The sequence below is a fragment of the Rhinopithecus bieti genome, unplaced genomic scaffold, assembly GCF_001698545.2.
Source record: "Rhinopithecus bieti isolate Rb0 unplaced genomic scaffold, ASM169854v2 scaffold_20840, whole genome shotgun sequence".
In the NCBI taxonomy this organism is placed as follows: domain Eukaryota; kingdom Metazoa; phylum Chordata; class Mammalia; order Primates; family Cercopithecidae; genus Rhinopithecus; species Rhinopithecus bieti.
In genome coordinates, this window is record NW_016809955.1 from 303,966 (window position 1) to 319,990 (window position 16,025).

A 16,025-nucleotide genomic window follows, 5' to 3' on the forward strand; every position below is an offset into this window, starting at 1 on the left:
AGAACATCTGATGAATTTTATAAAGGTTTTAAGGTCTAGATCTTAAAAAATAATTGAAGGGAAATTTAAGGCATTAAAATCTTCTGACTTAAAACCTGTACGTTCTCTTGACTAAAAGCTTTTACAGTTTGGTGGTTTGGTTTAGGGTTCCTTGTTTGTGGTTTTGCCTTTAGCCTTCACTTTTAAATATAGTTCTTAGTTTTGCCCTCAATAACCATAGTTCGTTTTTTTCACATCAGGTATGAAAGTATCATTGCCACTCTATGTGAGAACTTAGACTCGCTGGATGAGCCAGATGCTCGAGCAGCTATGATTTGGATTGTGGGAGAGTATGCTGAAAGAATTGACAATGCAGATGAGTTACTAGAAAGCTTCCTGGAGGGTTTTCACGATGAAAGCACCCAGGTAAGTTCTTGTCTCTTGTTTTGCTAGTAGTTTTAGATGTCTTTGGGGAAATTTCAGAGAAAGCAAAGGTTATAGGCAGTTTCTTCTATGTCTATATTTATATATAGTATGTTCATTTTTCTCCCAACAGGGATGTCCCTTTTCAGTTTTACTGATTTTTTGTTTTGTTTTGTTTTGAGACAGAGTCTTGCTCTGTTGTCCAGGCTGGAATGCAGTGGCAGAATCTTGGCTCACTGCAACCTCTGCCTCCTAGGTTCAAGCAATTCTGCTTCAGCCTCCCCAGTAGCTGAGATTACAGGTGTGCACCACCACACCCGGCTAATTTTTATATTTTTAGTGGAGACAGGGTTTCGCCATGTTGGTCAGGCTGGTCTTGAACTCCTCACCTTAGGTGATCCACCCATCTCGGCCTCCCAAAGTGCTGGGATTATGGGCATGGGCCACTGCGCCTGGCCAGTTTTACGGAATTTTTTTTTTTTTTTTTTGAGACAGTTTCACTTTGTTGCCAAGGCTGGAGTGCAGTGGCAGGATCTTGGCTCACTGCAACCTCTGCCTCCTAGGTTCAAGCAATTCTCCTGCCTCAGCCTTCCGAGTAGCTGGGATTACAGGCATCCACCATCACTCCCGGCTAATTTTTTGTATTTTTAGTAGAGACAAGGTTTCACCATGTTGGCCTGGCTGGTCTTGAACTCCTGACTTTAGGTGATCCACCCACCTCGGCCTCCCAAAGTGCTGGGATCGCTGGGATCACAGGTGTGAGCCACCGTGCCAGTTTTACTGATTTCTAGTGTTAAAAACCTGCATAACTCAGACCAGTAGTTCTCAAACTTCAGTGAGCATTATTAACACCTGGAGGGCTTTTTTTTTTTTTTTTTTTTTTTTTGAGACGGATTCTCTCTCTGTCACCCTGGCTGGAGTGCTGTGGCCGGATCTCAGCTCACTGCAAGCTCTGCCTCCCGGGTTCAGGCCATTCTCCTGTCTCAGCCTCCCGAGTAGCTGGGACTACAGGCGCCACCATGTCGCCCGGCTAGTTTTTTGTAGTTTTAGTAGAGACAGGGTTTCACCGTGTTAGCCAGGATGGTCTCGATCTCCTGACCTCGTGATCCGCCCGTCTCGGCCTCCCAAAGTGCTGGGATTACAGGCTTGAGCCACCGCGCCTGGCCCCTGGAGGGCTTTTTAAAGCACATGTTGCTGGGCTTCACCCTGACAGTGTCTGACTCAGTAGGTCTGAGATGTGCCTAAGTATTTGTATGTTTTACAAGGTTCAGGGTGATGCTGATGCTGCTGTTAATCCAGAACCGCACTTTGACAACCACTAGCTTAGAGCAGTAGTTACCACTACTTTTTTGTTTTCTGTCACCTAAGAATGACTACACTTTTCTGTTAGTAATGGCTGTGGCTCATTACAGCAGGGATTTTTCACTTGAGGCTGCGGTGAGGTTTGAAAAGATTATCTTTGAATGAAAATTCTGAGACTGTTTCTCACTTTCACCTACCAAAATTAGAGCCACGGGACCAGGAGGCCGATAAATTATTAAGCCCTTTTTTCTTGGCATTTGTACTCAAAGCAAATAGAAAATTATGCATGTAATCTACCATAGCAATTTTAATAGACCTAATTCAAGGAGTATGTACAAGTCAATAGCTTTGTGGTTTAGCAGCCAACTCTTAATAGGCTGTAATCTGACATAATTCTACTGTCCTGGCTCTTGCCCCAGTATGACAGATGATTCCATAATTCCCCCCAAATTGTAGCTTTTGGTAGAAGTAAATAATGAAAGACTTGCTCAAGAGCCAATATTATCACCATCAGTATGTTAACATATACTTTAAGAAATGTAAGCCAGGCTCAGTTACTCACGCCTGTAATCCCAGCACTTTGGAAGACTGATGCAGGAGAATTGCTTCCAGCCAGGAGTATGAGACCAGCCCTGGCAACATTGCAAGACTACCTCTCTACAAACAATACAAAAATTTTTAAAAAATTAGATGTAGTGGCTTACACCTGTAGTCCTAGCTACTTGGGAAGCTGAGGCAGGAGGATTGCTTGAGTCCAAGAGTTTGAGGCTATAATGAGCTATGAATGTGCAGCCTGGGCAATAGAGGGAGACCTTGTCTCAAAATAGTAATAGTAATAATAATAAACACAGGTAACTATCTGGCTTAGAAACAAGCAATATTTTGGCTGGGTGCGGTGGCTCAAGCCTGTAATCCCAGCACTTTGGGAGGCCGAGGCGGGCGGATCACGAGGTCAGGAGATCGAGACCATCCTGGCTGACACGGTGAAACCCCGTCTCTACTAAAAAAATGCAAAAAACTAGCCGGGCGAGGTGGCGGGCGCCTGTAGTCCCAGCTATTTGGGAGGCTGAGGCAGGAGAATGGCGTAAACCCGGGAGGCGGAGTTTGCAGTGAGCTGAGATCTGGCCACTGCACTCCAGCCTGGGTGACACAGCGAGACTCCTTCTCAAAAAAAAAAAAAGAAACAAGCAATATTTTGTGCCAAAAATGCGTTTTGAGGATAAAAGGATAGAGTTTTCAGTTGAATACCTTTGTATTTCCCATGAATACTTTTGACTGCTCTTGTTGATATTGATTGAGTTTCAGCCTTTTGTCTCTTAACCAAAATCAGAAAGGCTCCATAGTAATTCATAGTTGGGGAAACACCACTTTGGAGATGATGGCAGGGAGTAATGCCAGTGCCGTTCTTTCACTTTATCACAAATTATGTCTGTTTAGGTGCAACTCACTCTGCTTACCGCCATAGTGAAGCTGTTTCTCAAGAAACCATCAGAAACACAGGAGCTAGTCCAGCAGGTTTTGAGTTTGGCAACACAGGTAAGAAATCTGGAAAAAGAGAGATGTTGATTTGTCTTGTTTCAAATTGTAGGAAATTATGAAACTCTTCCTAGGGGATTCATTTGGGGAAGTTTTATTTGAAGGAGGTATGGCCTTTAGATCTTGTTAAAATATTAAAACAATGCCTTTTAACTTGTTCAGCTGAATTGTAGCTAATTGTATGGCTTTTAAATGAGTTGACTGAATCCACTTTTCATAATTCATGAAAACTAGACTCTTAGTTTAGTGAAGGACATACTTAGATGAAAATGACATGGTCTGATAGTACCTGTGACTTCATTTGAGCTTTCAAATGAAAGTACCATGTGGAGATAAAAGATGCCTCAGCAAAGTTTCATGCATTGTTCTACCTTCCACAGTGTTTGCCTTTCTCTTGGAAATTAAGTGCTTATGCTGCTTCCTTGAATTATTTGATATATTTGGATCTCCTTGGAAGTATTTGATTTTTTTGGTCAGAAGAAAAGAAGTTTAGATGGATTCTGATCTCAGGAAAGTGGCAGCTGGCCTTAAAGATCAGGTCATTATATTAGATCCACAGAAATCAAAATAATTAGGTTTTCTAGTATAACTGGTATAATGATCATCAGTCCATTCATGATTTAGTAATGTTCTTAATTGGATTTGCTAACAGGCTGGCATTTTAGCAGGCTGTCAGGGTTAGGATGTGTGTCTGCAAATGGAATATGATTCAGATATCCAGTTTACCATTTTTCTCTCTTTCTCATCCCTTTATACTGGTGCGTAATCAAAATTTAAAACCCTTTCATAGTACTTTGCCTAGTTCTGAGCCATAATTTTTCCTGTTACTAATTTTACAACTTTAAAAAATTTATTTGTATGAGCTTGTACAACTTTAAAATAATTTATTTGTACAAGCTATTTTGAAGTATTTTAAAAACTTTCTTAAGCATCTTCCTCTGCCCGAAGCAAAGCAATTTATAAGCATCAATGGTTAGTATTAGTATTGAATTGAGTGTTCTGATTTCCTGTGTCTGGATCCTTGATTAACCCATTTAAATCTCTAAGATGAATTCAAAACAATTTCTTTATTCCTCCCACCCCCCCACTTTTTTTTTATTTTTTGCACTCTGTTTCATGTTTTAATTTTAAACTCCTAAGTCAGGGGTGTCCAGTGTTTTGGCTTCCCTGGGCCACATTGGAAGAAGAATTGAGAATTGTTTTGGGCCACGCATAAAACACACTCACAATAGCTGATGAGCCAAAAAAAAAAAAAAACTGCAAAAGAATCTCATAAAGTTTTAAGAAAGTTTACGAATTTGATTTGGGTCACATGTGGCCCCAGGTTGGACAAGCTTGCTGTAAGTGGTCACATAGAATGATAGAATTAGAGCAGCTCACATTCGGTCAAAACAATTTCTAAAGAGAATTTTGGCCTTCCTCTCTGCTTACTGTAAATATCCAAGCAAGTATGTTTGGTAGTTTCATCTGTTTTCACAAGTTCTCAACCCTATCATCATTGTCTGTTAAGGCCTATGTGTTTGTATGTAACAGGCACCATAGGAGAGCTGTATTGCGCATTCTGGCCAGATTTCAAACTCAGTCTCATTACCTCTTAAGTATTTATCAAAATTTGACTGAGATAAAGTATTTAGGAAGGATTGCTTAAAGGATACAAGGTAGTGCTCTTCTTACAGATAGTCTGAAATTCACCTCTGAATCAAGCCTTATTAATAGACATCTGGATACCTGTACTGCATTGTTTTTGACCCCTAATAAAATTGCTTTTACTAAATTACGTGAATACTATCAGTCTGTAGTAATAACAGTCGTCATGGGAAACTACCCAATTTGGATCTGTTGTTAGCTTGTTATCAGAGTCATTACTTTATTATGTTTTCTTCTTTGTGAAGCCCCATCAAATTCCTGACAAGTTTTGGATTTTTCTGTTTATCAATGTAGCATGCCTGATGAGCTTTCTTTTCCATATTGGTTGTTTGAAACCTTAGAATCACATTTAGCCATCTCCCATGGAAACTGTGTAGGCCATTGTGGCATGCAGTTTCCTGACTCTAGTTTTCAATTAATGCTATTTAGCCTTAGATGCAATTTTCATAAGCTTCCTAGAACAGGACAGGCTAGAAACTCATTTAATCCTAGCAAGGGTTAGTAAACTATTTCTGTTTTTATAGATGAGGAAACTCAGAGAGGCCTAATTATTGTGGGGCAGAGCTAGAACTCAGACTCAGATATATCTGGCTCTAAGGTCCATGGTCTTGTCCACTGTGCTATGCTTCCTCTAGTCTGAAGGTTAAGAATGACTTGGAGAATACATATTCCATGCCTGAAGCACTATTGAGCGTAAGCCCATATGTATATGTGTGTTTGCTAGTTTTGAGGTCTTTGTGGATGATTATTTCGTACTATAAATAATAAGCAATTTCTCAAGTCTTGCCTTTTTTCAGTATTGAGTCTAGCTCTGTCACCCAGGCTGGAGTGCAGTGGCGTGATCTCGGCTCACTGCAACCTCCACCTCCCAGGTTCAAACAATTCTCCTACCTCAACTTCCTGAGTAGCTGGGATTATAGGTGCATGCCACCACGCCCAGCTAATTTTTTTTTTTTTTTTCCCAGTAGAGATGGGGTTTCACCATGTTGACCAGGCTGGTCTCGAACTCCTGACCTGAAGTGATCCTCCTGCCTTGGCCTCCCACAGTGCTGGGATTACAGGTGTGAGCCACAGAGCCTGCCTGAAGGCTTGCTTTTTCTGTCCAATTATTTTTTCTGTCTAATTAATTAATTAAGTCTGATAAGTTATCATAAAAGAGTAAGTATGCTGCTGGGCGCTGTGGCTCACGCCTGTAATTCCAGCACTTTGGGAGGCCGAAGCGGGCGGATCACTTAAACTCAGGAGTTCAACCAGCCTGTGCAACATGGCAAAATCCCGTCTCTACAAAAAATACAAAAATTAACTGAGCATAGTGGCACACGCCTGTAATCCCAGCTACTTGGGAGGTTGAGGTGGGAGGATCACTTGAGCCCAGGAGGCAAAGGTTGCAGTGAGCTGAGGTCATGCCACTGCACTCCAGGCTGGGTAATACAGTGAGACACTGTCTCAGGGAAAAAAAAAGGAAAAAAAGAATAAGTATGCCCATGTAAGTCTTTTCACCTGGTTCTCTTTTTCCCTCAAGTTAGTGAAATAAGAACCTAAATATTTATGGCTGGTGAGTACCAATTTAAGTTTAGGATGCAATGTGGTCTGCTGAATTGTGTTAACTTAATTGGGTAGTGAGGTTCTGATGATGCTACTTCCACTGATTCAGGACATGACTGAGCAAATTTCTTTCATACTGCTTTTCTTCTGTTTCTATAGTAGAGTTAATTAATACTGTTTTTACCTGTGCTGAGAATTAAGTGAAGTATGTATATGTGAAATCTTAGTGCTTTTAATTTTAAGTAAAATGGAAGTATAATTAAAAATATTATTAGTTAGTGGGGAAAACCCAACCCTTGAATCTGAGGCTTCGTTTCAAAAATTTATCATTTTACCTGTTACACAGAAATTCAATACAGTAGTCAGTTCAACTCAGTAAAGAATACAAACAGAGGCCGGGCGCGGTGGCTCACGCCTGTAACCCCAGCACTTTGGGAGGCCGAGGTGGGCAGATCATCTGAGGTCAGGAGTTGGAGAGCAGCCTGACCAACATGGAGAAACCCCATCTCTACTAAAAATACAAAATTAGCCGGGCGTGGTGGCATGCGCCTGTAATCCCAACTACTGGGGAGGCTGAGGCAGGAGAATCACTTGAACCCAGGATGCAGAGGTTGCAGTGAGCCGAGATTGCCCCATTACACTCCAGCCTGGGCAACACGACCTAGACTCTGTCTCAAAACAAAGCAAAACAAAACAAAAAAATGTCTAGACGTTAGTAATTATTCTTTGTGATACATGGAAGAGAGGTCTTCATGTTTTTCTATCTATGAACTAGGGGCCACCATCATCAGAATCACTTGGGCTGCCTGTTAAAAATACTAATTACTAGGCCCTACTTCTGATAGAATGAATCAGAATCTCTGAAGTATGGCCCCTGGGTTCTGCACTTTCAGTGGCATTCCTGGCATGTTAAAATATTGATGCACATTATAGTTCAAGCATTACTGTTTTAGTGCTGGCCTGGTCAGTATTATTTTGGGAGCTCTTCCCCTGAGGAGGGCCTATGGGTCTTAGCAGTACAGTAGGTCCAAAGCCAAATTATCTGAGTCACCAAACATTTAATGGCAACTTAAGATCACAAAAAGGTCCTGTATTTTTATTTATCTCGGTCTTGACGGTCTGAATTACTGTGGCCTCCATCCATGTAAAATATGAGGTAGTTGGTGAGGGTTGGCTTACAGTAGGCCTAACAGGTCATCCCTCAGAACAAACAGAGTTTGAGCAGTAGGAGATTCTTCCCTACTCCTGACTTTTCAGTCTTGGGAAATTTGCACTCATTTCTCATAGGATTGTATTTTTCAAGTTAGTGTCTATTTAGACTTTGATCCAATAACTCTATCTCCAGCAGTTTGCCATATAGCAGCATTTCGAATAATTTGTGGAGGAACTCTCAAACTTTTTTCATATGTATATATATATGTATATATATACTTTTTTTTTTTTTTTTTTTTTTTTTTTTTTTTTTTTGAGATGGAGTCTCACTCCATTACCCAGGCTGGAGTGCAGTTGTGCAATCTCAGCTCACTGCGGCGGCCTCCTCCACCTCCTGGGTTCAAGCGATTCTCCCTCCTTAGCCTCCCAGGTAGCTGAGATTACAGGCATCTGCCACCATGCCTGGCTAATTTTTGTACCTTTTGTAGAGATGGGATTTTGCCGTGTTGACCAGGCTGGTCTCAAACCCCTGGCCTCAAGTGATCAGCCCGCCTCGGCCTCCCAAAGTGCTAGGATTACTGAGCCACCATGCCTGGCTAGATTTTTGAATTTTGTGAATCCCCATGGGAATTTTCTTTTGGTCATTTGGTTAAATTGTTTGCATTACATATGGCAGAAATAATTTGAAGAAAAGCATTTTATTTTGATGAGTATATTATTAAACCATATATTATAAAGTTGAATACCTTTAAGATATTACTGGTACATAAAGACAAACTGAATTTTCTAAGTTAATAAGATAAATGCAGTGTTTAATTGTGTAATAAAACCATACTTTACAAATTCTAAAGTACATGGACTTTAAGGACTGCGTATATAGCTTAAAGTTTAACATTTAATTTATGTATAAAAAAATGTGGGAGAGAGGGGTTGCTTCCCTGACCTGATATTTTGAGAAACTTGTATTCTGCTCTTTTTAAAAAATCAACTTGTTTTTGTTTTATAATGTTTGAGCTTTGTTTTCAAATGAAGATCTAAATAAGGAGGTTTCAGGCTGCTATTTATAAACACTTAGGTGCAATTTAGTCCCTCAACCTCCCCCCCACCAAAAAAAACCAAAATCAACTAAATTTCTAATTATCACTGTTTCCTTTTTTTAACCCGGGCATTTCAAATACTAGAAACATTTTGATAAGACATTCATACATATACATATACATATACATATACATATACATATACATATACTTATACATACATTTCTATTAGAATAATGCAACTTATAAATGTAAAAATTATCTTGAGACAAAATTTACTGTTTTGATAATTTTATTAATTTGCTGTATTGCGATGTTCTATATGCTTTTTGTCTTTAACCAACAATCCATTATGAGTGCAATTTAAACAATCTGTGACTGAGAAAACCATTTGAATCTATATAGTCAAAATAATCAGGGTAACTGCTGCAATCGAACTGGATGATAAGGGCCTTAAGTGGCTAAGTCATGAACCAATTCATCTACTCACTTAGAAACTAAAATGGAAGCCCTCAAATTGTCCTATTTTAAAGAAAATGTTTTTTGTTTGGTTATGAGTTTTTTTGGTTTTCGGGGTTTTTTTGTTGTTTTTTTTGGGTTTTGTTTGTTTGTTTGTTTGTTTGTTTTTTGAGATGGAGTCTCACTCTGTCGCCCAGGCTGGAGTGCAGTGGCGTGATCTAGGCTCACTGCAACCTCTACCTCCTGGGTTCAAATGATTCTCCTGCCTCAGCCTCCCTAGTAGCTGGGACTACAGGCATGAGCCACTGTACCTGGTCTGGTTATGAGTTTGAAATACAGAAATTGAAACAGGGACTTAGTGTTGCCTTTAATAAGTTGCTATTGGAACAACTCCTGCATAAATAAATGCCATCATATAGACATACTTTTGAGGTAGGTACCAGGATATTTATTGCCACTTTATAATGATCACACAAAAAATAAAGAAATAAAACAGTAGGCCAGGCATGGTGGCTCATGCCTGTAATCCTAGCACTTTGGGAGCCTGAGGTGGGCAGATGACTTGAAGTCAGGAGTTCGAGACCAGCCTGGCCAACATAGAGAAACCCTGTCTCTACTAAAAATACAAAAATTAGCTGGGTGTGGTGGTGCATACCAATAATCCCAGCTACTTAGGAGACAGAGGCAAGAGAATCACTTGAACCCAAGAGGCAGAGGTTGCAGTGAGCTGAGATCACACCACTGTACTCCTGCCTGGGTGACAGAGCAAGACTCTGTCTCAAAATACATATATACATATATACATACATACATACATACATACATACATACAATAATAAAGGTAGAAAAGGAAAAACGGGCAACAGTCTAAATGTCCCTCAGTAGGGGACTAATATTTAATGGTGCAGTGGACCTTACAGTGGAAAAGTGCAATTGTATACATCAACATGGAGAACAACTTCAAAACAGTATATATAATATGAAACTGGTTTTATATGACATAAGTGTGTGTGTCCCATCTGGACAGATACACACCACATTACTAATCATGGCTATTTGGGGGATTGGGAGTTGAGATGGAGAAGGGTTGGATAATTGGGGGAGTTTTTTTTTTTATGTCATACACTTATAAATTGTGATGCGGTATGTTTGGTAATAATTTCTTTTTTTTTTTTTTTTTTTTTTTTTTTTTTTTGGACGGAGTCTTGGCTTCTGTCGCCCAAGGGCTAGAGTGCAGTGGCCAGATCTCAGCTCCAACTGCAAGGCTCCGCCTCCGGTTCACGCCTTTCTCCCTGCCTCAGCCTCCCGAGTAGCTGGGACCAACAGGCGCCCGCCCACCTCTGCCCGGCTAATTTTTTGTATTTTATTAGTAGAGACGGGGTTCACCTGTTAGCCAGGATGGTTCCGATCTCCTGACTTTGTTTTGATCCGCCCGATCTCGGCCTCCCAAATGGGCTGGGATACAGGCTTGGAGCCCACCGGTGCCCGGCAATATTTTTCTTTTTAAAACCCGACATGTATACAATTATTTTAAACCACCATAGCACACAAACAAAGACCACCAAATTCAAGTGTCACTCCTTTTGGGGAAGCAGTTATGTCTTCTCTTAACAGTTTTTGATTTATTTAAGTAATAGTACCCTTTATATCTATTTGAAATAGTTATTTATTGTGAGCTCCTTAAGTCAGGCCGTGTAATTGTTAACCTTTTATTTCCAGGGCCTAGCCAGATGGTCTCAATAGGGGAGTACTTTATATTTGCATGAAGTGAAGAAGGGTATGGGTACATATATTGTAAGATACCATGTTATTTAATTAGGGCCTGCTAGTATTTATAGCAGTTAACTTTTTTTTTTTTTTTTTTTTTTTTTTTGAGGAGTTTTGCTCTGCCCAGGCTGGAGTGCAGTGGAACAATCTCAGCTCACTGCACTCCGCCTCCCGGGTTCAAGTGATTCTCCTGCCTCAGCCTCCCGAGTAGCTGGGATTATAGGCATGTGCCACCTCACCTGGCTAATTTTTTGTATTTTTAGTAGAGACAGGGTTTCACTGTGTTAGCTAGGATGGTCTCAATCTCCTGACCTCAGGTGATCTTCCTGCCTCGGCCTCCCAAAGTGCTGGGATTACAGGCATAAGCCACCGCGCCTGGCCCTAGTTTAAAAAATTTTTATGTTCTAAGGCCGTCTCAACCAGTTAACTTTTGCCAGATTAAACATTATTTTTCTATTCCTTATTTCTGTTTGAATTTGAGTCTTAGGATTAACCCATCTTAATTTATAGTTACATCCCTTGAAACATTAGAGATTACAGAATTATGACTACATTAGAACCATATTGAGTTAACACATTTGCTTGCTTTTTGAGACAGTCTCACTCTGTTGCCCAGTCTGGAGTGCAGCGATGCAGTCATGGCTCACTGCAGCCTCAACCTCCTGGGCTCAAGTGATCCTCCTCTCTCAGCTTCCTGAGTAGATGGGACTACATGTGCATGCGGCTCTACACCCTGCCCTGCTAATTTTTTTATTTTTATTATTATTATTTTTTGAGACAGAGTTTTACTCTGTTGCCCAGACTGGAGTGCAGTGGCACGATCTCAGCTCACTGCAACCCCTGCCTCCTGAGTTCAAGCTATTCTCCTGCCTCAGCCTGCTCAGTAGCTGGGATTGTAGGCACACGCCACCAAGCCTGTCTAATTTTTGTATTTTTAGTAGAGATGGGGTTTCGCTATGTTGGCCAGGCTGGTCTCAAACTCCTGACCTCAAGCAATCCACCCACCTTGGCCTCCCAAAGTGCTGGGATTATAGACGTGAGCCACCACGCCCAGCTGTCCTGCTAATTTTTTATATTTTTTGTAGAAACAAGGTTTTGCCACATTGCCCAGGCTGATCTCAACCTCTTGGGTCCAAGTGATCCACCTGTTTCAGCCTCCCAAAGTCTTATGATTACAGGTATGAGCTATGAGCTACCACATCCAGCCTGAAATATCTTCTTAATACCCGGTCTGCATAAATCACTACAGCATTGGTTGATAAATCCAGCAGTTTGGGTTTCTGTATGGAGAACAGTTTCATCTCTACCTCCTTGCCTTTGCCTTTTCCTTAGGATTCTGATAATCCTGACCTTCGAGACCGGGGCTATATTTATTGGCGCCTTCTCTCAACTGACCCTGTCACGGCTAAAGAAGTAGTCTTGTCTGAGAAGCCACTGATCTCTGAGGAGACGGACCTTATTGAGCCAACTCTGCTAGATGAGCTAATCTGCCACATTGGTTCTTTGGCCTCTGTGTATCATAAGCCTCCCAATGCTTTTGTGGAAGGAAGTCATGGAATTCATCGTAAACACTTGCCAATTCATCATGGGAGGTAAGAAGGTGTGAACTGTCTTTGAGTGAGAAATGACTCTTGTTTAGACAGAGTTGGTCTTCTTTATGCTTTTATAGTCTGGAAAAAAACTTGCTGTACATTTTTGCAAACCTGCTACTGTACCACCCCAGGGAGCTCCAACTGAATACCAGTGACCACATATACAATGGGTGAAAGACTCCTCTGTGTTCCAATCTAGGAATACATTATGGCTTTAGAAAATTGTGGTGAAGACCTTCTAAATTGATGAAGTCTGAAAGTTGCTTAAGTCTGCGGTAAGAAGAGAATAGAAATAATCCCGTAGTTGAAAACTTGGAAAAAAGCCTGTGTATACATTTAGCCATCTTGACCCTTTACTGTAGCTTTTGTTGAGCCTTATGGAAAGTTAGTAGGTACAACTTATGCTGTAAAACTGCTAATGAAATAATATTTCAGTATTGTTTTATTTTAAAAAAAGGCCTGACTTCTGTGTGGACTTAGTTTTTCAGTTACCTGTACCTTTTTAAATTGGCCATATCAACAAGGAAATTGATATGAACAGGCTCTCCTCGGGTAACATGGAGCTCTTACTTTGTAGCTGTCCTAAAGTTCTAATTAGGGAGAAGAAACACTCTAATAAACTCTTATAATGGGTATCTCAGAATCTTTTCAGAATCTGATTCCTTCATCAATCATAATAGACTTTGATCAAAGTAGGATTTCCTTCCAGAGTAGTTAGAATAATTGGGCTTTTATTAATGAGTGTCTTGTTCCATTGTCTAATGTATATTATTGTTTAAGTGGTTTTTGTGAATGGCCAAAGTGTAGTATTTATTGCTTTACAAATTGGTGTGGTCAACATTTTGGGCTCTATGTAAATAGACTGTGGATACAGACAAATGAAAAAGAGACAGCAACATCCAAGGAGATTATTAATCTTTCATGATTGAGTTGAATCTTTGGTTTTACAGCAGGTGCTATAATTTTAATCCAGAGGAGATGTGAGCTTCATAAGGATTAGTCCTTATAGTAAGTTAGGGTATTTCTCCTTGTAGGCAAGCATGTTTAACATTCTATAGATGAGACTATTTAACTTCTAAGAATTTCTCCCAGTCTGTGCTTCAAATTTCGATGTAGATACAGATTTTCTGTTGTAACTTCCCTCTGTAACTGTGTTTGTATCTAGCCTCCTGATAACTTTTTTTTTTTTTTTTTTTGGAGATGGAGTCTTGCTCTGTCGCCCGGGGTGGAGTGCAGTGGCCGAATCTCAGCTCACTGCAAGCTCCGCCTCCCAGGTTTACGCCATTCTCCTGCCTCAGCCTCCCGAGTAGCTGGGACTACAGGCGCCCGCCACCTCGCCTGGCTAGTTTTTTGTATTTTTTTAGTAGAGACGGGGTTTCACCGTGTTCGCCAGGATGGTCTCGATCTCCTGACCTCGTGATCCGCCCGTCTCGGCCTCCCAAAGTGCTGGGATTACAGGCGCTTGAGCCACCGCGCCCGGCCGCCTCCTGATAACTTTTAACCCTCACATGGAAGTGGGAAAATGAATCAAGAAACAAAAACAACCCTTTCTTAAACGCAGGGAGAGAACCAACATTAAGTTATCTAAAAAGAAAGTGTCTTACATAAGGCCTTTGTCTGATTAATAGCCTTTAGGTTCTTATCTTCACAATTTCTTTTGTGGTTCCTTTTTGGATAATCTCCTTTTGTCCATTTGTGCATGTTCTGTGTTTTAAAGGAAATGCAAATACAAGGAAAATCTTTTGATATAAATGGGGATGATATGTTGCTGCAAATGACATGTCTGTATTAGTATTGACATTACCTAGCTCTGTTCTGCAATGTAAGATTAATAAGTGATACACCTCTCGTAGGAAACAAAGCAACACTTTGAAGCCTTATTCTGCATCTTCTAGAAGTTTAAAAATGCTCACTTCACTAGGTCTTTTAAAATCACCTGGGAAAGAGAGAAGTGATTTTTACTTGGATATTGCTTACTATGCTTATACTTGTCAGCTGTTTTATGGGGGTGAAGTAGTAAATAGTTGTCTAATTCGGAAAAATCTCACCTTTAAAAAATACTGCTTTGATGACAGTTATGCAGTTATTTCTCTTAAAATTGGAAATGTCTTTATATTAATTTTCTTATATTTTCCATTGAGAAAGGATGTATAATAATGATGTATCATATTCTTGTAGAATCTGTAAGATCATTTATATCTTTTCATTGAACTCACTTCTCATATTATTCATTCCTTTCCATTAGAGTGAAGAAAAATATGTGCAGAATACCTATTCTACCTTCTTTTTAGATATACTGATAGAATCATGTGTTCTGTCACATTTTCTAAATGGTATATGTCAGAAGATGACAGAATTTCATGTATAGAGAATACTCTATGAAAGATTTTATGTATTTCTTGCCAGGTGTATGAAATCATTTCCCCTTTTTATTTCTTTCTTAAAGCCTTTTCATCATGACTTCCTGGACACTTTTTCCTTGTAAATCAGCTTTCCTAGATTGTATTTCTGTCATTAATCTTTGCAGTTCCATGTTTATTCTCTTCTCTGGTTACTGATCTTGGTTGTATCAAAAGGTTCAATCTGAACCTTTTCTTTCTGTGTTTCTCTACATATTCCCTTAGGGAAATTACCCACTAACCACTAATATATTACAGAGCTTTACCAGTTAGACCATGTTTTCAGTTGATTCTTGCTCTAATAAAACCTTATGCTTCCGTGATATTGTTACCATTTTATTGATGAGGAAATTTTGTCTCACAGAGGTTGTTGCTTGCCAGAAATTATGCAGCTAGTAATTACTGGAGCCAACACTTAATCCCCTGCTTTTACCACCACCCTACACTGCCCCCCACCCTCATGTTTTCACCTGAGATGTGTATGTGAATTTCTAACCAAGCTTACTTCTCTAACTGACTGCCAGTCCTTTGGTTTTGTTGTTTTTGTTTGTTTGTTTGTCTGTTTTGTTTTGTTTTTGAGATGGACTGTCACTCTATAGTCCAGGCTGGAGTGTAGTGGCTCAATCTTGGCTCACTGCAACCTCTGCCTCCTGGGTTCAAGAGATTCTCCTGCTACAGCCTCCTGAGTAGCTGTGACTACAGACGTGTGCCACCACATCCAGCTAATTTTTTTGTGCCTTTAGTAGAGTTGGAGTTTCACCATGTTGTCCAGGCTGGTCTCGAACTCTTGACCTCAGTAATCCACCTGCCTTGGCCTCCCAAAGTGCCAGGATTGCAGACGTGAACCGCCGCGCCCGGCTGGAATATGAACAGGTTCTGAATTACCCAGCCCAGTGCTCTACCCTGAGACTCTGGGCGTGAGCCACCATGCCCAGCCCAGTCCCTTGTTTCTGTCAGGCTTCTCTACTTGTTTTTCTTACTTATTTTATCAGAATTGAGAACTGCGCATAAAAGTTTTCCTGTCATCCTTCTAGATTCCCCTGTGATTATTAGAAGTGTAACTAATCTTTTACTTCTTAGTTTTTGTTTGTGTCAAAGCTTACCTAGGCTTTTTTAAAAGAAAACATTTGTTTATTAATTAAATTGTTACAGTGTTTTTTTACTTTTTTTTTTTTTTTTTTTTTTTT

At 40.2% G+C, this 16,025-nt stretch overlaps 1 protein-coding gene across 6 annotated transcripts in view; it reads left to right on the top strand.

Moving 5' to 3' along the window:
- AP2B1 (adaptor related protein complex 2 subunit beta 1) overlaps positions 1-16,025 on the top strand; it is a 141,980-nt gene that overhangs the window by 51,178 nt on the left and 74,777 nt on the right. For all 6 annotated transcript variants that reach the window (XM_017890989.1, XM_017890995.1, XM_017890992.1 and 3 more), the window contains exons 11-13: positions 240-405; positions 3,142-3,240; positions 12,180-12,439. In XM_017890989.1, the coding sequence (XP_017746478.1) occupies positions 240-405; positions 3,142-3,240; positions 12,180-12,439 (525 nt within the window). The remainder of the gene's footprint in view (positions 1-239; positions 406-3,141; positions 3,241-12,179; positions 12,440-16,025) is intronic.